This window comes from Megalops cyprinoides, chromosome 23, assembly GCF_013368585.1.
Source record: "Megalops cyprinoides isolate fMegCyp1 chromosome 23, fMegCyp1.pri, whole genome shotgun sequence".
In the NCBI taxonomy this organism is placed as follows: domain Eukaryota; kingdom Metazoa; phylum Chordata; class Actinopteri; order Elopiformes; family Megalopidae; genus Megalops; species Megalops cyprinoides.
In genome coordinates, this window is record NC_050605.1 from 6,496,676 (window position 1) to 6,519,769 (window position 23,094).

At 43.4% G+C, this 23,094-nt stretch overlaps 1 protein-coding gene across 7 annotated transcripts in view; it reads right to left on the reverse strand.

Moving 5' to 3' along the window:
- Positions 1–962: 962 nt before the first annotated feature.
- Positions 963–23,094, reverse strand: part of LOC118770162 (myosin-binding protein C, slow-type-like) — a 39,001-nt gene continuing 16,869 nt past the window's right edge. For 4 of the 7 annotated variants that reach the window (XM_036517651.1, XM_036517650.1, XM_036517649.1 and 1 more), the window contains 23 exons: positions 22,225–22,281; positions 21,481–21,489; positions 19,780–19,943; positions 19,077–19,209; positions 17,203–17,211; positions 16,116–16,240; positions 15,648–15,753; positions 14,912–15,078; positions 14,593–14,758; positions 14,022–14,128; positions 13,386–13,522; positions 12,960–13,119; positions 12,449–12,553; positions 12,093–12,281; positions 10,819–10,953; positions 10,023–10,190; positions 9,485–9,573; positions 8,955–9,150; positions 8,377–8,516; positions 8,019–8,178; positions 6,283–6,419; positions 5,321–5,507; positions 963–1,993 (listed from right to left, as the gene is read on the reverse strand). In XM_036517651.1, the coding sequence (XP_036373544.1) occupies positions 1,893–1,993; positions 5,321–5,507; positions 6,283–6,419; positions 8,019–8,178; positions 8,377–8,516; positions 8,955–9,150; positions 9,485–9,573; positions 10,023–10,190; positions 10,819–10,953; positions 12,093–12,281; positions 12,449–12,553; positions 12,960–13,119; positions 13,386–13,522; positions 14,022–14,128; positions 14,593–14,758; positions 14,912–15,078; positions 15,648–15,753; positions 16,116–16,240; positions 17,203–17,211; positions 19,077–19,209; positions 19,780–19,943; positions 21,481–21,489; positions 22,225–22,281 (2,947 nt within the window). In that variant the 3' untranslated portion in view covers positions 963–1,892. Of the gene's footprint in view, positions 1,994–3,657; positions 3,694–5,320; positions 5,508–6,282; positions 6,420–8,018; positions 8,179–8,376; positions 8,517–8,954; positions 9,151–9,484; positions 9,574–10,022; positions 10,191–10,818; positions 10,954–12,092; positions 12,282–12,448; positions 12,554–12,959; positions 13,120–13,385; positions 13,523–14,021; positions 14,129–14,592; positions 14,759–14,911; positions 15,079–15,647; positions 15,754–16,115; positions 16,241–17,202; positions 17,212–19,076; positions 19,210–19,779; positions 19,944–21,480; positions 21,490–22,224; positions 22,282–23,094 lie in introns of all 7 variants that reach the window. The other 3 variants (XM_036517648.1, XM_036517646.1, XM_036517647.1) reach the window with 3 other exon arrangements.

A 23,094-nucleotide genomic window follows, 5' to 3' on the forward strand; every position in this document is an offset into this window, starting at 1 on the left:
CTAAGGTAGTTATAACTAACTATAGAAACATAAATAGCAGGCGTGGAAACATCAAATATAAAATGTGGATTAAAAAAGAAGAATAGGGCTTACAAGCTTAGATGCAAGAATCAAACAGATGAACAGAAAGAACTTCACTTGCTCTGATATTAGGTTCCATTGATCCGATAGTAGTAGCTGTTTGCTAAAGTAAAATGTTATGGCAAATTCACTAACGTTTTACCATCACAAACAAGGTGCAGTCATGCTGCCATTAATTGCAGGACTGCTGTAAATTCCTTTCATCTTGCAAGTCCAGTTGTGTTACCTAATATGCCAGTTTACGTCTTTAACGTTTATACTGCAGTCTGTAAAGCATAGTCTGTACTTTATTTATTAGCTAGGTAGGTAATCATATCTGGAGTTACTGACCTAACCTGTGAATCATCTGTTCATAAAGCCAAATATTTAATGAAAAAAATCAAGTTATGTGTCTTTCTCAAGGGTACAACAGCAGTGATCCACATCGGAATAAACCAGACAACGTTTGGATTACAAAGCTTTTCCTAATATGCAAGCAGGTACCCTTATCAACAAAACACTTTCACTGTTAAGACAATGTGCGGGCAAATTGAAACACTATAAAAAAATACAGTAATTCACAACAATGTCACATATCCACATGGACTTTTATTATTTAAATGATGAATTACACAGGGATCCAGCAGGTAAAAGCATGCTCTAAAGTCCTGGCTGAGTCGACTATATCTTGAAGCCTCAGCCAGCAACACGAAACTCAATGAGAAAATGCATTGAAACCACCAGAAAAAAGAACATAGTCAGAAAAAGCATGAATATACACCAGGAGAACAGGGAATGCATGGCTGTACACACAACAAGAACATGGCTTTACAATGATGCACATAGGTTAGAATACGGGAAGATACGAAAGATATGTGGGGAGAATGTGGGACAAACACAGGTATACACTAGCATACACAGGGAGAACACAAACAAAATGGAAATATACATACCGGACAAACACAGGTCTGCACAGTGAGAGTGCAGGTATACACTGGTACACATGGAGAAAGACAGGTGTCATGCAGTTTGAGCAAATACAACAAAAATATGAGAAAGAAAAAGGAAACCGTCTGGAAACAGCATTCAGATCCCAACACCAAGGCTATAGTTTTTCTGCAATACCAACATAAAAATAAAATCCAGAAAAAAGTCACTTAAAACACACTGAATGTTGGTTCAAATAAATATCACATCTTACAAGAGGGAATACTAGATGTGTCTATTGTAATTGTTATCAAAGAAACCTTGCCATACTGGAAAATCAATGAGCAAATTAAAACCAGACCTGAAATCTCTTCAATCTGAGAAACAATCAGAAAATAAATTTTGTCTAAAATTTTGTCTTTTTCCCCCAGTTATGTCCTATTGAATCTTAAGTCACTGAAACTGACTGGCAAAACTTAGGAAGAGCTGTCACAGAAATTGAAAGAAAACCCCCACCTTCAAAACATTGTGAGACATTTTTAACCCTAAAACATTTTTTACCTCAATCTGAATCCTGGGAAAATTTCTCTGACCCCTCCCCCCATCCCTTCTTTCTGTATTGCATTTTCCAGGCTATCATATCTGTGTCTACAACAAAGCTGTTGTCCTTAACACATGGAAATGCTCCAAAACCTGCCTTTAAGTGACAACTTCAAATGGACAGGGGAAAGCAACAGCTGGTCATGAAAGAACTCTAACAGGGTATGGTACGGTAACTAGCTCTATGCCTGCGCACAGCAAAATCCCTCCTCTTCCTTGTCTCCAAATTGCTAAGGAGAAAGCGAGATGGGAAACTAGTGGTGGCATGTTTCATGAAGGCCCAGGCGTAGTAGTGGTCAGTCAGGTCACTTCCTCTCTTGTTCAGAACTCTTTGTCTCATTCATGTACTTATCAATCAGATGTAAAGGTACTCCTCGCTGCATTAGCTCATAGAAGGTAAAGCCCCCTGATGGAGAAAGGAGAGACAGGGTCAATTTGCAGTCAGAAAGCAAGGGAGTAATGGTCAGTCTGTGGTCAGAGAGAAAGGCAGATATGGTCAGTACATGGTCAGTGAAAGAGGGAGACATGGTCAGTATGTGGTCAGACAGGAAAGGAAATATGGTCAGTCTGCAGTCAGAGAGAAAGTGAGATACAGTCAATCTGCAGTCAGAGATAAGGAGACACATGGTCGGTCTATGGTCAGAATAGGAGAGGAGAGACATTGTCAGTTTGTTGTCAGATAGAAAGAGAGATATGGTCAATCTGCAGTCAGAGAGAAAGAGAGACACGGTCCACCTGTGGTCAGAGTGGGAGAGGAGAGACATGGTTATAGTGGTTGGAAAGGCGACAGACTTGATCACTGCCAAGCCCAGAGAGAGGCAAATTTGTGAGATGCTTCAGGCAGAGACAAGAGACACAGCTGGTGTAGAAAAAGTGGAGACATAGAGAGATAGTCAAAGAGAGATAGGAAACATGGTAAGTCTAGGGACAGCACAAGACACAGCAGAGAGAACAGCACATTTGAGTGAGTAAGACCTTTTTATTTCTCTGTTGGCCTGCAGAGGGAAGATCAAACAGACAGCCACCCAAGAGAAGCCAAAGAGGAAAAGATCATGTTGAATGCCAGAGCCATTAAGTAATGAAGTGGTAAAATTTTTAAAATGTATTCCATATCAAGATATTTTCTACTGAAATTTGAGTAGAGGTCAAGATTTGGCTTGTAAAACAAATTTGTATTGACTTGGGACAGCAGGCTCTGCAAAACAACATGCACAGTAATGCTCTGCAACGAGAAGAGGTTGGTTTCACAGAAGAAGTCTGACCGTGGCTCTTGACAGCAAAGTCCATCCAGAGTAGAAAGAGTGACCATTTACTCCAGTCTTTACTGGCTTGATCCAGAGAGTGCAAGTGTGAGATTATTTATTCAATCCAAATCTATCTTGGTCCAGAGTGTGAAGTCAGGGATCGTTACCACTGTCTAGTCTATTACTTCTGAATTTTTTAATTTGGGTCTTTTAGGTTACTCACCTTTTGTGTGGTAAACGTTACATGAGAAAGCTGTTACCAGGGAAAGAGAAGTTGCACAGGCAGTGAGCAGCACATAATCCCACTGCAGGCAGCCCAAGTATTCTGGAAGGCTAGGCGATAAATCAGATGACATTTCCACACAGACAGAACATAGACACCTGAAGGCCATGGTGTCTCTCCCAACTATTCACATGCAAAACTGCATCATTTGTTGCCACACAGACCACATTAATGATAAATTGCTAAAATTTGAATCATTGATGGACAATTCCAATCTTGGAGGGCCAAATTCCTATTGGTTTTGATGATACCATTCAGTAAATGATACCATTCATTCACACGATGCAGCACTGGGTGAGTTGACTTCCTGCCCAAGCAACAATTAGCGTTCCTGAGGATGCCTGTCTGTGGGTCTAAGCCCGTTTCACTGCTATGCCCTTTGCATTCTGTCACTCCACTCTGAAGCCTCCTCCCAGTCCGTCCATTAGACTGGGGCTGCCTGCCAGAACCTTTTACTGCCCAACCAACGCCAGATTATTGCCATCTGAAAGGAGCAGAATGAATGACATAAGCTTCATATGCCAGAACCATATGAAAGCTTACCTTGGGTGAGAACATACACTCACAATTCCTGTGGGACTGGGGGAGAGAAGAGAAGAGGGGTTAAACACATTTTACATGAAGGAGTTACACGTGTTCCAGGGTGGTGTGTGGAGTCCCTGACTGAGTGTTTACACTATTCACATATTTACGTGTATACCTGTGGATGATATACTTACATATCTGACAGAGTGGCACATATTTCAGGGGATAAAAATAACATAACCTTCTGGGACATAGATGAGATCAATAAGTGCTTTCTATGATTAATCTTCTCATTAGGGTGTGTTATACTAAAGCTAGATCTAAAGCAATGCAGTGTATTACTGAAGCTAACAGACTGTAGTGGATTTTGGAAGCGGGGGTGTATTAAAAATGAAGATGTTGTGACGAATGGGCAGGTGTTTAAGGTAAAAAGGTTGTGGTGGATTGTGGGGGTTGTCTTAGGTGTGAAAATTAATTAAGTTAACAGGAATGTGACTAAGGATCTGCATGCACACTCAGTATCTGTCAGTTATTAATGACCAGTTCTGACAAGTAAGGTCAAAAGGTTAAATAGATGAAGTAAGATTCATCTCACAAAAGGACTGGACCCTTCCAGAAATGAAGTCGGCAAAAACATAAAAAACAGAGTGGTAAAGTCAAGACACCCAAACAAATTGCAAAGTAAAGTTCAACATCAGAAGGAAGAAAATAAAAAGACCCCTGAAACCTCTGCACCCAGGGCTGTTCTCTGATAAAAAAAAAAAAAAACCCAGGGAAAGTACTTGGTTGTACGGAGCACACATTTACTGCTCACACTTGAAAGTAACACCTATGTTCCTCCTTTCATGTTCAAACAAACACGTTTCCTGGGTTCAATCTTCAATACTTATTGAAGACTTCAATACTTATATCTAATCTAATTTCAAGCTGTTATTAGACATACATTAAAGGATGATAATATTCATCACCCTTCCAAGAACCTTCCTCTGTGGTTATGAACACTGAAAGATCAAACAGACAAAACGAGTAAAACCCTAACAGGTATCTGTTGTCACTGAGAAAGTGATGATAGGGTGACATGTTGACAATGTAAAGAGCTAGGGCAAGGCAACCAGAAAAGTACTTATTGGATAAATAAACCATTTAAAAATTGACCTGAAAACCACAGGAAAGGCAGCTGGAAAAAAATAGAGATTTCTTGACCTGCAGCCAGGACCAGCAAGAAAGCTTTCATATAGCAAGCCCCACAAATCTGTGAGTTTCCATTTCTTCTGTGAATCTGTGAGTTCCTGTCTGTGCTATGAATCTGTGAGCTACCATCTGTTCAGCTCCCATTTGTTCTGTTACTGTGTGCCCTCTGCACCTGAGAATGTGAGCTTTGGCCAGTATTGTGAATCTCTGAGCTCTCATCAGTATTGTGAAACTGTGGTCATCAGTATTATGAATCTGTGTGCCCTTATCAGTAGTGTGAGCCTGTGAACTCCTGTCACTTATTATTCTGTGGACATGTGAGCTCCTAAATTTGAACAAATAGATAGGCTAGGTTCATAGATGGACAGATGTTCATATTTTGATGCAACTTAAATGACATGCAACTAATTTATACACTGGAAATGAGGCCTGATAGCGGATTGATGCTTGACTAAACCACACTAATGCCTCAGCCAACCTCCCGACTGACCTTTGACTTCAAGCTTACAGTCCACCTGCGCTTCCCCCAGGTCGTTGATAGCCTTGCAGGTGTAGGTGCCCCCGTCGTAGGGATTAGGTTTACGGATCTCCAGGGTGCACACGCCGTGGTTGCTAAACATGCGGTAGCGTGGGTCGTCTATGATGGCGATCTTATTCTTCATCCAGATCACTTTAGGCTGAAACCAGAGGTGATACGAACAACAATCTGTGAGACACTGCCTGCCTTAACAAACACAAGATCTTGTTACTAAATAATGCACAAATAGAGGTTGTAAAAGTAACATTCATTCCAATGTCTCCAAGAAGCTTATTAAGTAGAGCGAGGGTCCCTAGCCATCGTTCTGTAGCACCACCACCCAGCTTTTCTTCTGTCTCATTAAGCACAAGATCAGAAAGCAATTTTGCAACAGTTATCTTCAGCAACAATATCCACGTAGCCTAATAATTAGGTAGCAAGAAAACTAGACTGATAGGGAACCAGGGATTTCATTTCATGAACACATTAAATGAACACATAGTTCATTTCAAACACATTAAAACCACTACGAATCCACTACTGCTGCAGGCCACTTATAACAGAAAAATAGAGAAAAAAAGCATTAATATTTAATTTTTGAAGTGTGAACAAAATGTATTTATATGATAACTTTATGATCTGGCCCTTCATATTGATTAAAATTGAATATGTTTGCTATTTTTCGAGAGAGAGTATTCAAGTTTGTACCTATATTTCATTCTAAACAATATTTTATTCAAATCTTTAAGACAATGTATGTGCATCTGAACTGACCTTCTTCCTGAATACGGAAGAAAGCTAGTTCCATATTTGGGGCAAGACTGTGCCCCAGCCTGCCTCTTAAAAAATCTATTCTTTTCACAAAATGATTCAAGATGACCACTGCTCCCTTGTGCCTGGACGAGTGGCCCCTCTCTCAGGCAGAGTTAACCTACCCGGGGATTGGCGCGGACGCAGCAGTTGAGCGTGGCGTTGTAGCCGGCGATGGCGTAGGTGTTGATCAGGGGCTGCGTGAAGCGGGGCGCCTCGGTGAAGTCGTAGTCATCGTACTCGGGGGCCTTCAGGAGCATGCCTGAGGAAGGAAGGGGAGAGCGGGGTTGCACATGATACGGGCCCTGAGCTGTATCATGAAGGAGTTTGCAGTGTGAGAAAGAGACAACACAACTCGTCACTGACATCATCAGCAACATCGGCACAGTCATCATCACTAAGTCATTTCAATTGAAATGGTAACTATTTACTAGGGCAAACAAGGTTTAAAACAAAATACTTCTTTGTCCAGTCTACTGTTCATTCAATGAGTGTACAGTGCTAATGAAAGAGTCAAAAAGAATTAAAAAGAAAAAGGCATACATTTAATCAGATTCCATTTTAAATACACTGTTGAGTGTGAGGATCTTCCAAATCAGTCTTTCCATGATTAGTGCACACACACCTCTGTAAAAGCAACACATTTTTGTAATTCTTCCAAGTTATGCACTATGTTAATGTGCAAAAACCAGATATGTTATCCTTGCACACATGTATTGTCCCCTGGAAGATCCCTGCTTTCCCATTGTCCCTTCTTTTGGCCCACTTAACTGATCAGATAAAAAATGAAACAGCAGCTTATCTTAGTACATAAACAGCAGGATTAGCAAGAGGGTACATTTCCTGCACTGTCTGCCACTGAGAATACCAATTTCCTGTTTATTAAAGAGCGCCTACCGCCTAGGCTGTCTGATTACCCCATGGCCTACACCCTCCTCATTTGAGTAACTTCTACGGAGTGAAGGTACTTTTACAGTTCCCTTTTAAATTTTCATAGGAGAGTAATTCCAGAGATAACAACTTAGCTGGGACATGTACAGCCAAAACAGAATCACAGACCAACAGCTCTTGGAACACTCTGTTGAGGGGGTCCAGAGTCTGGGCTAAACTTTCCTGCATAAACGTACTCCTCGATACTGGGAAAGCACTACTGCTCAATGATGATGATGTGCAAAAGAATGTGAGCCCATTGTTGTTGGCAACCAGCGATACTTTTGTTTTGTATGGGTACAGGAGTGTTTGTACAGTGGGCAGGGGAGCAACATGGATTAAAAGAGAAATGGAATGTCTTTACGCTAATTGGGGAGATGAAACTACTGGCAATTAAGCACAGAAACAGATTGTTTTAAAGGATCAGTGAATGCGTACAGAACAAGGAATTCACATCATCTAGCTTGTAACTCAATTCTGGCATGAATGGATTGCCTGCTCCTAAAGTAAACATAACTATCTATCTAGGTTACCATAGAAAAAAAACACTTCCTCATTTTAATGAGAAAGCACTCTTAGAGATGTTTACATTTTGGGAGGAGATGGGGGGATCATTCTTGATAGACATCAAGAGATGACTACTTCTTTCACGCTTGTGTGCAAAGGATCAATGGAGAGAGGATGTCTGAAAATACGTCTCATATTTTCTTAATAAAAGTACCAGTAAGCAGATTTTTTTGTGTGAGTGTGACCGAAAATAGCTGCGTGTCATACACTCTTCATGGACAGCTTCCGTCGCGCAGGTACAGGATTTCTCAGCAGACCAATCCCAAAGCCAGGGCTGATGTCAAGTATGTTTCGATATGTAACCCTCCCATTCTTCCCCGCCTCCCTAGCTGCGCCCAACACACTCCAGAAATGCAGGACATACCCTCCTTGACGATGAGCGCACTGTCCTTGGTGGTGGTGGCGCTCTCGCTCAGACCGCACATGTTCTCTGAGTAGACGCGGAAGTAGTACTCGTTCCCCACCACCAGCTCTGTGAGGGTGATGCAGGTACGGTGGTAGTGCTCCACACATGTGTACCACTCCTGTTACAGAGAGATGGAAACATACAGGTTCTCTGCTTCTCCAATTACAGGGACAGTACACACTCCAGTACATCACTCCTGTTCCAGAGAGCAACAAAAATACAGGCTACAGACACACATAACCATGCAGTCCAGCAAAAGGTATGGTGCATATAATTATGAGAACATAGGCACATGCAGACACACACACATACACACCATAGTCTTCTTGTCTGCTTTCTGTATGGTGTAGCCAGTTATTGGTGCGTTGCCACTGTCCTTCGGAGGGGTCCACTCCAAGGCTACATTCTCTCCCCACACCTCTTCAATCTTCACACACTGTGGGGGTCCAGGAAGGTCTGATGCAGGGGGGTTGCACATAAAGTACCAGAGCAGATTATAAATAGTATGGACATTATTAAAATAGTGAGAAAATTCTTGCAAAACTTCACAAATGCCTCTGTGACCTTGACCTTTGACCTAGAGTAAGGCAATAGGGTGCTGGGCAACACTGAAAATGAAAAGCTTCATCAAAATTTATACATTATAGATTTAGTCTGTGAACATAAGCTGAAAACACGTCAGACTAAATTATGCAATGACAGAAAAATAATATAAATTCAGAGGTTTTCAAGGTATCTCATTGTAATTGAAAACAAGATAAATAAAAATGATTAGTACGCGACTGAGTCACTCAAGTCTAAGATGGTGCCCCACCAATACTGTGGACAGTGACGATGATCTGGATGTCCAAATTCAAACAGTAATCAAACAGCGTATGCCTGAAATGGACCTACCCACAATCTGGATGTCCAGGACGGCGGTGTCCACGTAGTTCTCCACCTGCACGCTCATCTCGTACTTGCCGGAGTGCTTCCTCTCAGCCTTGCGGATGAAGATGATGCTGTCGCTCTCGCTGTTGCGGATGCTCACCTGAGAGGGGTCCACGGTCTTCCCCTCCTTCAGCCAGCTCACCTTGGGTCTCGGCTTCCCCTGCAAAACAGCCACAGGTAAGTCATGGCTCTCTAGGTATTGAACCTTGACGGTCCTCAGAACAGTGCCTGAGGCTGGCAATTCTGTAAGTCCTTCACAGAAAAAGCAGCTCAAAATGACCCAGTGATTGACAGGTAATCATCAGACAATTAGTTTGTTGGTCACACTGGAGGTACCTTCAGGTAATTCCTATCAAGCATCACAGGCTTTGGTAAGCAATAAACATTGTTTGCTGATGTACAGTAAAAGGCAATCTATGTTGTATTGCATCAGATATCTACAGTACTTCATCTCTAAAATAGGATGCACTCAAAGAGTATAGGTTTTCCCTTACCAGGAAGGGTACAACGAGATTGATGACCTCTCCAACCTTACGAATATACGTCTGCTTCAGGTGTCTCGGCAACCGGATCTTGGGGTGCTCTGCAGGGAGGTGAGGAATGGATGATCATGATCACTAAGTCTCTGGGCATTGTGTTTAAGCACAGCTAATGTATGTGTTAGCAGCACAGCAAAGGTCCTTGCTTGTCTTGTGTGTCTGGGTGTTAAACTGAATAGATTCTTTCCTGCCAGTATCAGCAGTGATGCAGAGGTTGGGTGGCAGTGTAGCATAGTGGTAAGGCACAGGGCTAGTAACCAAAAGGGTGCTGGTTTGATTCCCCGCTGGGACACTGCTGCTGTACCCTTGGGCAAGGTAGTTAACCCACAATTGCCTCAGTAAATATCCAGCTGTGCAAACATGTAAAAAAACTGTAACTAAGCTCTGGAGCGTCACCGAAATAACAATAATGTAATGTAATGATACAGCAAAATCGACCTGGAAGTTCTTCTAAGGTATGGAAGGGGTGAGGGTGGGAGGATGTGGGGCTCACCGATGACTTCTTTGACCAGTATGGAGTGTTGGAGAGTTCGTGGCGCGCTGGCCCCCGCTTTATTTATGGCCTTTACCCTCACCAAGATCTTCCCCCCCGGGGGAAGATCCGTGATGGTGTACTTGGTCTTCTCCGTCAGCTCCGTGTTGGCCGCAATCCACTCATCAGCTGCAGCAGGACCGCACACAAGAGTCATTACATACACTTCTACCTGTCCATCCCAGGCATCAACTGGGGCTTATGCAACAGGAGTAAAAACTCAGTGGAATCGTTTAAAAATTCAATCTCCAGCTAGGATTCGTTAGGGCCTTCCACACAACTGCCCAAAGAACTACTAAGGCTAAGATTTGGGTGAGAAATTTTGTCTGCGTAGCATATTGGGGCAGCAGTATAGCGTAGCGGAAAGGAGCAGGATTCATAACCAAAATGTTACTGGGTCGATTCCCCGCTGGGGCACTGCTGTTGTACCCTCAGGCAGAATTGCCTCAGTAAATATCCAGCTGTATACTGTAAATGGGTACCATTGTAAAACTGCAGCCTCTGGATAAGAACGTCTGCTAAATGCCAATAATGTATTGTAATGTGTGTTTCAGGGAGAAAGACTCTACACCAATGACTGCTAAGGGAAGCAAGGTTCCAGAGCCCTCTAACAAAGTGGAATGTGTTCAAAATCTACGAATATGACAAAAGGCTAAAGTCAGTACTGCTCTATCAAGTACAAGTATACTGAGTCTGACTGGCTGAATGTGGCTTGTAGCGTGTAGCCTCCCGATGCTTTGGATGAGAGTCCTCTTACTTCCTTCGAAGCAATATTCCACCAGGTACCCATCCAGCCCTGCAGCTCCGATGGTGTCAGGAGGGCGCCACTTCATCGTCACCGTGGTGTCTGTGACATCATCCACCACGAGCATCGTAGGCTCACTGGTCACAGCTGCCGGGGAAATAGTGGCGGGGGGGAGAAACAGCGGGGGGGTGTAATCACCATGGTAACACTAATACTGACAAGGATCTGATGTTCTCAGTGCATTTGATTATCCTGGCAGCAGCAGGTGGGAGAGTTTCTTCAATGATGAGGAACAGAAATCGTCCAAAATCCCCCCCAAAATATGCCGATCTTATGCATGTTATTTGATAAAGATGAAAAAAACAAATACAATACAATATAAATAGATACAATCCACAATATTATTTACCTACCAGCAACAAAAAATGATAAAAGCACGAGTTGACATTTTGCCCTTTTATACCAGTGCCTGTATTCACATCACAGAACTATTGTTCATTGTCATCACTCTGCAAGGTGTTCAAGAGAAAATACTGTAGTGCTCTAGGAATGATATATTCAATACACCAAAAAAATGCCAATGCTAAAATCAATATTCTAGATATTCGAACAAGCAACACTGCATAGGTGACAGTGTCGACCTAGTGCTTTCTAGTGTGCCTTGATATGGTCAGGGAGACCTCCCCAGACATGTGAGCTCAAAACTGGGGCCTGCCCCTCGCATGCATGCTATGAAATCTGTCTGTTCATCAGTTATCTGTTTATCTTGTTAAGAGCGACTCTTTGCTTCGACCCCTACATTCTGACACATGCTGTGCTGCAGCTGCAGCCTGTAGCCACTCAGCCTGGAGGGGCGACTGATCTCCCAAACCCATAATCCCGCTGCGATTTGGCAGCCATTATAAAGACACGCTTGCTATCCCCTAAACCCCCCGCCCCCCACCCCAAGTACGTCCGACCGAGGACAGAATCACAATGCTCCGAATACCACAGTGCCCAGAGCAGCAGCTGCAGGCCCTGGGGGTCAAGACAATCCCCCCAGGCTAAGGTTATCAGGGGCAAAGGTAACCTTTTTGTTGTATGCTTTGGGGTGGGATTCAATTCATTTTACCCAGGCCTCTTTTACAATGCAATTCTTTTCTCATCTGAAATGCTGATACTGGATGTATGTAATGACACTGGAAATGAATGTAATGTAATGTAATGGGATATCCTGTGACAAAAAGGTTCAGCTGGGGTAAGGAAAACCATGGCAGGGCGGTCAGGGGTGGGAGTGGGGCACTTACCCAGGGGTATAAATGCCCTGGACGGTTCACTGGGACGTGATGAGCCGATGGCGTTCACGGCAAAAACCCGCACCTCATAGGGAACGCCCTCGATCATCTTCTTAGGCTCAAAGGTCGTCTCTTTGCAAAGGTCAAAGTTCAGCCTCATCCACCTGGAACTTTGCTTTTTCTTCCTTTCAATGAAGTAACCTTGAATGCAAACCGATGGACACACACACAGTTATAAGCCCACGTACACACGTACAGCCCGCAGTGCAAACAGTCAATGCACAGCCATGTACACAACGCTCTGCACAATGTGTGAATGGTCACACATTCACATTCACACACGCAGTTATCACATTCATTTTGCGTACCTAAGATGGGTGAGCCTCCATCATAGTGAGGGGTTTCCCAGGTCATTAAGCACCAGTCTCCTCCAACCTCAGGAACCAAGGGGGCGTCAGGGGCATCAGGGATGTCTGAGGAAGAAGAATAGCTGTCTGTTTGAAAGCCCTAGCAAGGACCTTTTTTGAGCGCTGTCTATAGTACCCCTGACCCTGATCTGAGTACTGCCCACAGTACCCCTGACCCTGATCTGAGTACAGTCCACAGTACCCATGACCCTGATCTGAGTACAGTCCACAGTACCCCTGACCCTGATCTGAGTACAGCCCACAGTACCCCTGACCCTGATCTGAGTACAGTCCACAGTACCCCTGACCCTGATCTGAGTACAGCCCATAGTACCCCTGACCCTGATCTGAGTACAGTCCACAGTACCCCTAACCCTGATCTGAGTACAGTCCACAGTACCCCTGACCATGATCTGAGAGCTGAGTGCTATACCCAGCATGATGGTTTTAGTGCTGTCTTAGAGCGTCATACCTACAACCTTGACTTTAACAGTGGCCGTGTCCTCTCCCGCTTCATTCTGCAGCACGATCTTGTAGTTCCCGGTGTCCTCCCGCTCCGTGATGTCTATCGTGAGGCTCGTGTGGTCAGAGAAGGTCTCTGCACGAACCCTGCTGCCCGTGTCAAGGATCACCTTTAAGGGACAACAGAGCCTTCATTGTCAAACATTCAGGTACTCAAGTGCTTGACCACCAGTAGAGAGTTAAAAATTAAGGGAAATTGGTTCCCTCCCCAACTAACACACACACACACACACATGCACACACACACACAAAATTTCCACTCCACCTCTCCCTCCTCAGTTTGAATTTCCCTTCCACACTCCCTCTCCCACTAGCACTTCCCCTCTCCTCCCGATACCTCCATCCCCCTCTCCAACCCCCCCCCCCCCACTCTCACCCTCTCCCCCTTCATCCACACAACTCTGGGGGCAGGTTCGCCACTGATGGGGATCTCCAGACGCAGTTTGGTCCCTGCCACGATGATCACTGTGTTGTCAGGGAAATTTAGACTGTCCAGATGCACCTTGGGAGGATCTGAAAAGATCAGGCCAGAAGAAAAAAAAGGTGTGAGGGTTGGTTCAATTCAGTCAATTCATACCCCTTATTATCTTTTTTTCCAAGGTAAATATTTTTTCTTAAATGCCCATTTGGAATTATTCAGGTGGTTTACAGGCAGAACAAAACAAATGTTTAAAAGGCGCTAGAATGTTCTATATGAAAATAAAAACTATATCTACTTCAGCCATGTAAGGCCGAACACAATGAGGCTTTAGTAAGTTCAGCCCTTTGCATTCCCCAACCCTACCTCATTCTCACTGTTATTTTTAAGTGCATCACAAGTCACATGTATCAGCTGGGTGGGGAGGCTTGACTGACGTGCCTTAAAGCTCAGTAGCTCCAGCTGTGTTACTGCAGAAAATACAGCAGCCCAACCCATGCCATTCTTTCCCCTGCCAGCTGCAGCCCATTTCTGGTTCTGAGATCATTTAGAATTTAGACAGTCAGGGCCAGTGCTGCAGGGCTGATGCTGTACCTATGATGTGGACCCTGGCGAAGAGTTTCTGGGAGTACCCCTCCGGCACAAAGGTGTAATCCCCCGCGTCATGGATCGTGGTGCTCTCTATTTCGAGTCTGTGGTTCCTATAACAACGAGGGTAAGAATGGGGCTGTTGAGGAGGAATAATCACAGCTCTCACAGATCCAAGCTCTACAGAGAGCAAGCTGTTTTTTGGAGAAAGACCTGCTGTTACAGTCAATATGAAAGGCTTTGGAATAGACTTGACTAGATTGGATTGGGCAGCATTGTTGACCAGTAGTAAGGGATCAGGATTTGGAAACCAAAGGTTTTAGGTTTAATTCAAACATGGGGCACTGTTGTTGTACACTTGCTGATCCCAAGCTGCCTCTGTAAATATGGAGCTGTATACAAAGTGTAATTGTAATCTATGGCTAATTGCTCCAGCATCTAGTAAAGTAATGTGATGGAATTTGGAGGACTGAGGACACAGTGATAAACTGACGGTACGACCCTGCATTGATATGCAGATTAAGTCATCCCTGATTGGCTGAGTTGAAAGGGGGTGTGGACTGAGTGACAAACTCACTTGGCTCTGTGCAGGATGTTGACGCGTTCGCTGGGCTGGATCAGCTGGCCGTTCCTGTACCAGCGGCCCGGCACGTTCCCGGGGTAGATCTCACAGTGCAGCTTCAGCGGCTGGCCCAAACGGATCGTCTGATCGCTCAGGTCCTGCAGAATCTTCAGGGGTTTCACTGAGAGAAAGAAGTGAGATGGGTGAATGGTGAATCTTGCAGCTGGCCCTAGCAGCCACTGGCAACTGGTCTTAGAGGAGAACATCAAGAGGAAGACACAGCACACAGGGAGGAAAGAGGAGGTAAACGGAGAGAAAGAGAGAATGAACTTACGGTCAACCTGCACGCGGGCCTGACTGGTGCCCCCGGTGGCCATCAGGGAGTAGGTGCCAGTGTCCTCTTTAGTGGCGTCATCGATGATCAGTATATGCTTGGTCCCCTCGCTCTTGACTCGGAAGCGGGAGCGGACTCCGGTTGGAACTTCCACGCCATTCTTAAGCCTAAGAGCAAGGAATCAGGAACATTCCCTCAGAGTAGCACAGAGAGGAAATGATCAAAACTATAAGCAGGTCAGCTGAGAATAAACTCTCAAGATTGGGAGATGAGGGATATAGTATTTAGTCTGGATAGAAGACAGATAGATAGACTCTACTGGCAGGAGTGTGTCACAAACTTGGTTTAATATCAGACCCTGAAGACTTTACTCCTTACAGTATAGTCAATCATCACACAGGGGAATTAGGTTCATGTGGTCAAGATTTATTTTTTCATCCATTTTGTTTGATGGCTCCTGCGTGTCCTGCAACACTTCCAAAAACAGCCTGCTTTTCTGTACAGGTCTCCCTTTCAAGTGATCTCCACTTCCCCAGGCCCTTTAGGCAAATGCTGTCCATCTTCTGAGATGTACAGTAGAAGACTGCTTCACTGGTATTGTACTTGGGCAGTGCCTCAACCACTTTTACAATCCAAAAGGATTCTATCACTTGATCCTCATGGTGGGTGAGGATTTTGACGCGTATCTCTTTAGAGACAGCTCTGCTATTGGTGGGAAGAGGACAGAAATACATACCATTTGACTTGAGCCCCCTCTTCAGACACCTCGCACTCCAACTCAATTCGCTCGTTCACTGTCGTCTTCACTGCTGCCAGCTCTTTTGTAATCTTCACTGGTAACTCTGTTGGGGGGGGTGGGGGGGTTCACCATCATCAATAGATCATTAGAACAGCGTTTCTCAAACCTCTCCTGGAGTACCCCCTGCCCTGCAGGTTTTAGATCTCTCCCTGCTCCAACACAGCTGATTCAAATGATCAGTTTGTTATTAAGCAGCTTCAGGAGTTCATAACGAGTGGATCATTTGAATCAGCTGTGTTGGAGCAGGGAGAGATCTAAAACCTGCAGGGCAGGGGGTACTCCAGGAGAGGTTTGAGAAACGCTGCATTAGAATGACTGAGTACAGTGATAGCACATGAACAGGGAAGAACAGGACAACATCAGCACAGGATTACCTAACCAACCCCAGACACCCAGCCCCTGTACCTTTGACAAACAGCTCAGTAGTGCACTTCTCATCGCCAGCAGTGACAGCGTAGGCAGCATCGTCCTGCACGGTGCAGTTGTTGATGATCATGATCCGCTGGGTGCCTTTGTGCTCAAAGATGTACCTGCAGAGAGGACCCGCCAATCAAATCACTTTGCTGCTCTGTTGGCATCACAGCACCAAGGCTTGGGGGACAAGAACACCTCACTTGCACTGTACCCCCACAGCTTTGAGCACTGCATGCACATAATCACAGGGCTTTGATCACAGCTGTGTACCCCACACACTGTGAACAAAAAGCTTTAATACGGTAAACTTCAAAAGCTGGGATAGGATGGGTGACACTGTAAGAGTTGGAGTTTAATGTTTGAGAGATTCTAAAAGCAGGAGTTTTTGAGTGGTGAGGTTCTACTAATTAGGTTTGACGGGAGAGACATCCTACAATGGGCGAGACTGGGATTGATTAGATTCATTAGAAGAATTCTAAATGGTGGGGTTGATAGGTATGCAATTGTAAGGGCTCTATTTAACTAGAGAGATGAAATGAATCTGGCTTTCAAGGGTGAGAAATTCTGTGAGCTGGGGTTTTGTGGATGACTGGTTCTATGAGTTGTGAAGTGAGGCATGACAGATTATGAGTAGTGGATCTGCAACAGAACTTGAAACCCTCCATGACTCAGTGATCACTATTAAGAAGTGCACACAAACCAAACGCAAACATACACAATCACACACAGACATGCACACATCACTTGACATAAAATTCCAACATGCAACAGACCACAGATCACTCTTAAGGAAGGATTTCTCCAGCGGGACTCATGTCAGAAGCTCTAACCACGATGATCTTATACATTGCCTAATTTCTCACAGGTACTCAGTCATGTCCCCATCGAAAAATAACAGGGAGAGAAAACTGCAAAGGCAAGTTGAGCTTTGTACTGCAGTGCAGATGAGCTCCCTTCTGGAGAACCCTGAAGAACCAAGCACTAGGGCTGCATCAGTACATGGCAGGGTTTCACCTAAAGAAGAGGCAAGGGGTCATTTCAGAGGGAAAAGAATGGATGAGTGGACGAGTGAACTTACTTCCTTTGGCTTGGGTTTGGCAGTGGAGCCGAGACAGGGCCACGGGGTGATGTGGAGGGAGTGGAGGTTATGGCAGAGAGGAAGGATCACCACGGTAAGACATGACAGACACAAAGAGGCAAAGAGAGACATCATGCCTGGAGCAGACTGGAAGAGCCATTAGTGACACAAAAAGAGGACAGCACAAAGGAGCCGTTGGAACGGGGAATCCTGGGATATGTATGCCACCAGTGACCAGGGACCGGAAAACTGCAATAACCTCCCAGATGGCTTTAACCTTGTTCCACTTTGAAGGTCCCCCTATTACTGCACCCCAAGAGCCAATCAGTGAGCTCCAATTCTAACAATTCCACTCTTTCAGCCAATCAGTGAAGTCCTTCACATGAATCAACATAAATCTGCTAAATTTCACTATTAATTCTATATTACAAATTATTATTAAAAATACGTAATTGGAAATTGAAATAAATATTAATACTTCTACTAAAAATCAGTAAGTATATGAAAATGAACACCAGGAAAAAGTTGGATGTACCAAGCTCATGCAGGTTAAAGGACATTAAAAAACCTATTTAAAAAAGAACTACCCTTAATGCTTTTGAATGAAAAACTGTTGTATCATATTTAATAGGGGAGTAGGTCTAATGAAAAGGAAAATCTAAAAGAATCATCTGTTTTAAAAGATAAAATGTTAAAATGTTAAATTAAAGTTTATTAAGTGAATCCACAGGTTTTGTGTCATGGGGTGCATATGATATGGCTTTTGGGATCAGATACAGTTCAGAGCAGAACTGGGTTAAAGGCCTGTGAGGGAGGAACCACCATTTTCCTGCACAGAGATGTACTGTTATTCACATACACTACATTTCTACCCAAATGTAGCTCAGGATCAACACAACTACCCAGCCAACACAGACAGCACTCACAGCGTTGCTGTAATGCCTTGGCACCTTAACCATGTCACAGCAATGTTGGGAGAAAGTTACGTGCTAGCTGTCAATTGACTGCCAATGGTTCACAATAAACTGGGCTAAACCAGCACCGTGTCTCTCACCGTGTCAAATTCAATGGGAGCCATTTTCAAGCTAGGATGGGTGATGGGGCTGAGGCTGGTAGCAGCTGGATATGTCACAGCGACCCCCCTGGATGTGACATCAGTCCACTAATAGGAGTTGCAGGACCACGTGTATCCATATGTATCGTGAAACAGAAGTAGGAATCTAGTGAATGTCAGTGTCACTACAGGGCTTAACAGAAAGAGAACATTCACTGGGTATGGACGTAAACTTTCAGAGTGGAAAATTTGCATATAAAGGCCTTTTCTTTTACCCTTTTTGTGGTTTTGATCAGGCCTGTCAGACTGAGGTCTGTTCTGACAATGGAAGGTTATGGGAATGGTTCTATAATGCACTGGCACCAACTCTCTGAGCTTGGGCACAGCTCACAACACAGCATGAAAAGACAAAAGGGCAAGAGGCCTTACGTATGTACGAATATGGTTGTGTGCGGGAGAATATTGTAAGTTTTTAATATAATCTGTCCACAATGTGTTTGCAGTGAGGCTCTGTTTAAACCGGCAGAAACTCACAGACGTGACCAACGTTGACATTCCACTAGAGAAAGTCACTTATGAACCATTGCTTTCTTGGGTGTTGAAGAGCAGCAAAGGACAGAGGAAAAATCCCACCAAACACCGGAAGCCCAGCACAAATGATCAAGCCGCAAATGAAACACATTTTTTAGGAGGATCCCCCCTCCGACAGAAAATGGTTTTCATTTGTGAGAAGCTGGAGGGTGAAGGCAAAGTCAACAATAAAGTTGGAAAGCATAATAAACCTGGTACACAGACACATAAAAAGAGTAGTCTAGCATACTTAGGCGTGGGCCGGATCTCCTGGCCATTCTTGTACCACTTCAGATCCACGGTGGGATCGGCCAGGTCTACCACAAATCGGATCTTCCCACCCTTGTCCACCTGGTAAGCTGGCTCCAGTTTCTTGGCAAAAGCTTCAAAATAAACATACATTGATCAAGGGCATCTAAGTCTGTTCTGTAAAAAAAAGATCATTATACTGCCTTAGTTCACCTTTTCAAGGTGTAAGTGTAATTTATCAGATATAATGTTTCTATTCTATTCTATCTATCAGCTGTATTCTATCTACAGTAGTTTGGGTTAACGATCTCAGAAAAACAGACTGATTTAAGTGCTGGGAATATAAAGCAAGCACTTCTTTAGCATTGGCAACATTGCAGTTTGGGATTTTTTTCTCTGTGTTATCGCCTCTTGGAGTATTTCTGTCTATTAATGTTTTAGTTTGGTGAGATGTTTCTTCTGTAATGTTTTTACAATTATTACAATTTCATTTTGGCAATATTTAAAACTGGTGGTGTTTTGGTTCTGTAATGTGTCCAGTTGGCAGAATCGATTACAGAGTGTTGCCCTTTTTTCCAATTTCCATGCAACTTTTCAATTCTGTATTATTGCAGTACAGTAACATTTCCACGTAATTTGCTTTCAGGTGTTACTGGTTCATTGAAGGCCTCCAGCTGAGAGCTGAGGCAGAAACATATCCGTACCTTCACTCTTCTTCTCCTCCTTCTTAGTCCTCTTCAGTCTCCGCAACAGACCCCTCAGGTCAGTGATTCCATACATGAAGGCAATCCTCTCGTACTCATCTGGCTTGGCGTTCCTCAGGATCTCCCACACGTCTATCTCCGGGACCTCCTCCTGCTTCGGCTCCCTGGGCACCAGAGACCAGGGTCGGGGCATTAGGGTGGAGCTCGCAGCCTGGGGCTCACCACATGTTCTGAGGAACTACACTTCAAGGAAGAGGCAATGGGGACACGCTGCACTCTGGTGGGGGCAAGTCGGCCATTCTCCGGGCTGAACAGGTTTCTGGAGATTTCTGTGACCAATTCTTTGTGAGGAACAGTGGTGAGTGACTGATGCTTTGAGAGATAGAGGATTCTGCGGTCACGCTCTTTCTGGAGTTCCTCAGGACATGTAGCGCAAAGGGATGGGCATTGACTGTACTCTACCTGATCTCAGGTGTAACCATGTGACCATTCTGCCAGGGAAGGGTTTATGAGTATGCTCAAGTATCCTTTCAGAGGGGTCAGAGGACATTTACATTTTTGGGGATGTTGCTGAGGTTTGGGGGGGGGGGGGGGGGCAGAGGGCGGGGGGGGGGGCAGGAGGGGTGTGTTGTCAAATGGTGTCAAATGGTGTTTTTGGGATTTCTAGAGCAGTGTGAGGGTTTAGTCAGGTGGTGTTGTTCTTTGTGGGAGAAAGGGTTGCAGTCTTGTTGCATAAAATGGAAGTAGCTTTGGTTTGTAATGATGAAAATTTTCATTCCGTAGGTTCATGTATCAAAGCTTGCAAGGCATGCAGACATGATGTAGTGGTACAGGGGAGAGAGGCCTGACACAACCAGGATGTGCACATATAAGATCAGTATGGGAGATACATGAACGATCTCCCAACTGTCCTTACTATATACAGAGATAAAGTACTGCTGGGTTTTGCCCATCCCTTTGTATTCCACAAATTTACCATTTCATATTCTCTCAGCCAATGTTAGAGCCAAAGGGTCCCCTAAGGCCAGTTGGAGCCTCACAGGAAGAGGCCAGCTCAGAGCTGGGAGCTGAAGTGTTAGTTCTACATTAGTAAACAATGTTAAAATAGGTGTTAAAAGGTCCTTTAGTCAGCGATATGAATATCATTCAACCAGCCCTTTCTTTCTGAGACATTTCCCAATGTCTGAAAGCTTTGAGGCAAACAGCATGAAATATTCCATTTTAATCTTGGTTCCATTTCCGTTTATTTTCAGGCAAGGATTAAAAATGTCAAATGTTGCTGTCAAAATTAAATCAAAGAACACTAAAATAAATATTCATATAAGTTTTTTTTTCCAGAGTTTCAAATATAATGACAATGTAGTGGTAACACTATTTTACAGCATCATTTATAAATGGTTTATTAACAGATTACAAAGGATTCTGAGACAGCTGTTTACAGTATAAATGTAATTGAATTGGAGTGGGAGATAAGTAATCCCCATATATTTTCAAAAACCAAAGCCTGTTTCCATCATTGCTGGCCGTTAATAGAGCATTTATAAATGTCGCCTTTCAATGAAGTGTTACCAGACTACTGTAGGCCAACACTCTTGCTTTGTCCAGTTCCTATATCTACAGTCCATGCTGGTGAGACTACAGGATTATGGTACTTACCCATAGTAACGTCTAATCTTTTAATTACTTATTCACTTTACTAACCTGTTCATTCTGAATGCATAGGAAAAAAGAAGAGACAAGCCCAAATAAATGTGTAATTTTTCTTGAGTGGACAATGTCACTGACCTGGATTCGGTCAAATCACAATACCACAGTTGTCCATCACTTTGAATAAAGACCATAAGCAAGAACTACTGTTTAACTAATGAAACATGTTTCATAAGCAAAGAAGAAAATAAACTGCTTAGTATCTTTATTCAAATTTCAGAATAAGTCACACTGCAATTAGACCAAATCTAGACCATTATCCCTCTGTATTGCAGAACATCAATGCAGGCTACGGTGGAATATCATTCCCCCGAATAGAAAATCAAATATGAAAATAGAAAAAATGAAAATAATTTTAAATGTGTGCACCTAAAAATGAATTAATACATTTCATATTAATCTCATAGAGGGTTGTTAATCTTTCAGTCTTTTATAATAAGAGCTAAACAGTAGAGGTACACATATATTTAATAGTACTTTGTAGTTAATCTTAATGTACTTAAGGTATACAACTATTAAGTTATTTTCAACTACATTGCACTTCATATTCATCAATAGGAAAACAAAGCAAATTTGGAAGAACAAAAGATTCAATCATGGTGACTTGCTGCAAACATTCCAGGTTATAGAAGAGGGAAAAAAAAGAATAATCAGACCCAGACCAGGGTTTCAGTGCAAAAAAAAAAAAAAAAAGGATCAAAAGCCTCCGTCCACTAAGGGGCGGAATCTTATTCTCACCTATGTTTAAGAAGCCCACTAAAGTCAAGCTCTCCTGCATCGTCTTGACCTTCACTGCTGTTGTTAACAAGAAAAGATTAATAGACATTTAATGACAGCAGACACAGTAACAGGCACTACAATAACAATGCTAAAAGAACAACGCAAAACTTGAGCACTGACGGCAATCGATGCATTAGGTCCAGACTAAGGCATGATTGGTGCTTACACAAAAACCGTTTGCTTTGTTTCTGTAAAAGCAGGCTCTGAACAAACTGGTTTGTGTAAGCGGGACTGAGAGTGACCCCAGCTGAAACATATCAATACTCAGCCACACTGCAGTAACATCACAGCACAGCTACAATGTTACAGCAACGTTGCGAGAATGTTATGTAGGAGCTGGGATGTTTGCGTTGTTTTCAGACACATTGTTGAGAGACAGGTTCTAAATGCAAAGCGTTGGCCATATTTCAACACCTTGGGGTTGGTTGGTTGGTTTGTTAATATCCCTTATGAAGGTTTTTCCCTGTACATGTTCACATTAAATTTGGTAGTTTGTCAAACCATGTTCGCACACTGGTTTGCTGTAAGTCTTCTGTGAAAAGTGTCATGGTTTGCATGTTTCTCCATACTCAACCATGACGTCACTTCTTTCCTCAACCGCACTTGAGTAAACTTTTATGAGAGACATTATTTCCAAGAACAGATTAATTTTGTGCACTTCATAATGTAGAAAATCAGAGTGCACTCAATTACAGAGATCAGAAAAATTACAGCTTAATGTTTATTGTTCTCATTTGGTTTTCTTTAGAGACATGAATTGCTATAAGAATATTAAAGTTTTATCTTTTCAAAAATACATTCAAAAACATGACTCACAACATAATGTAA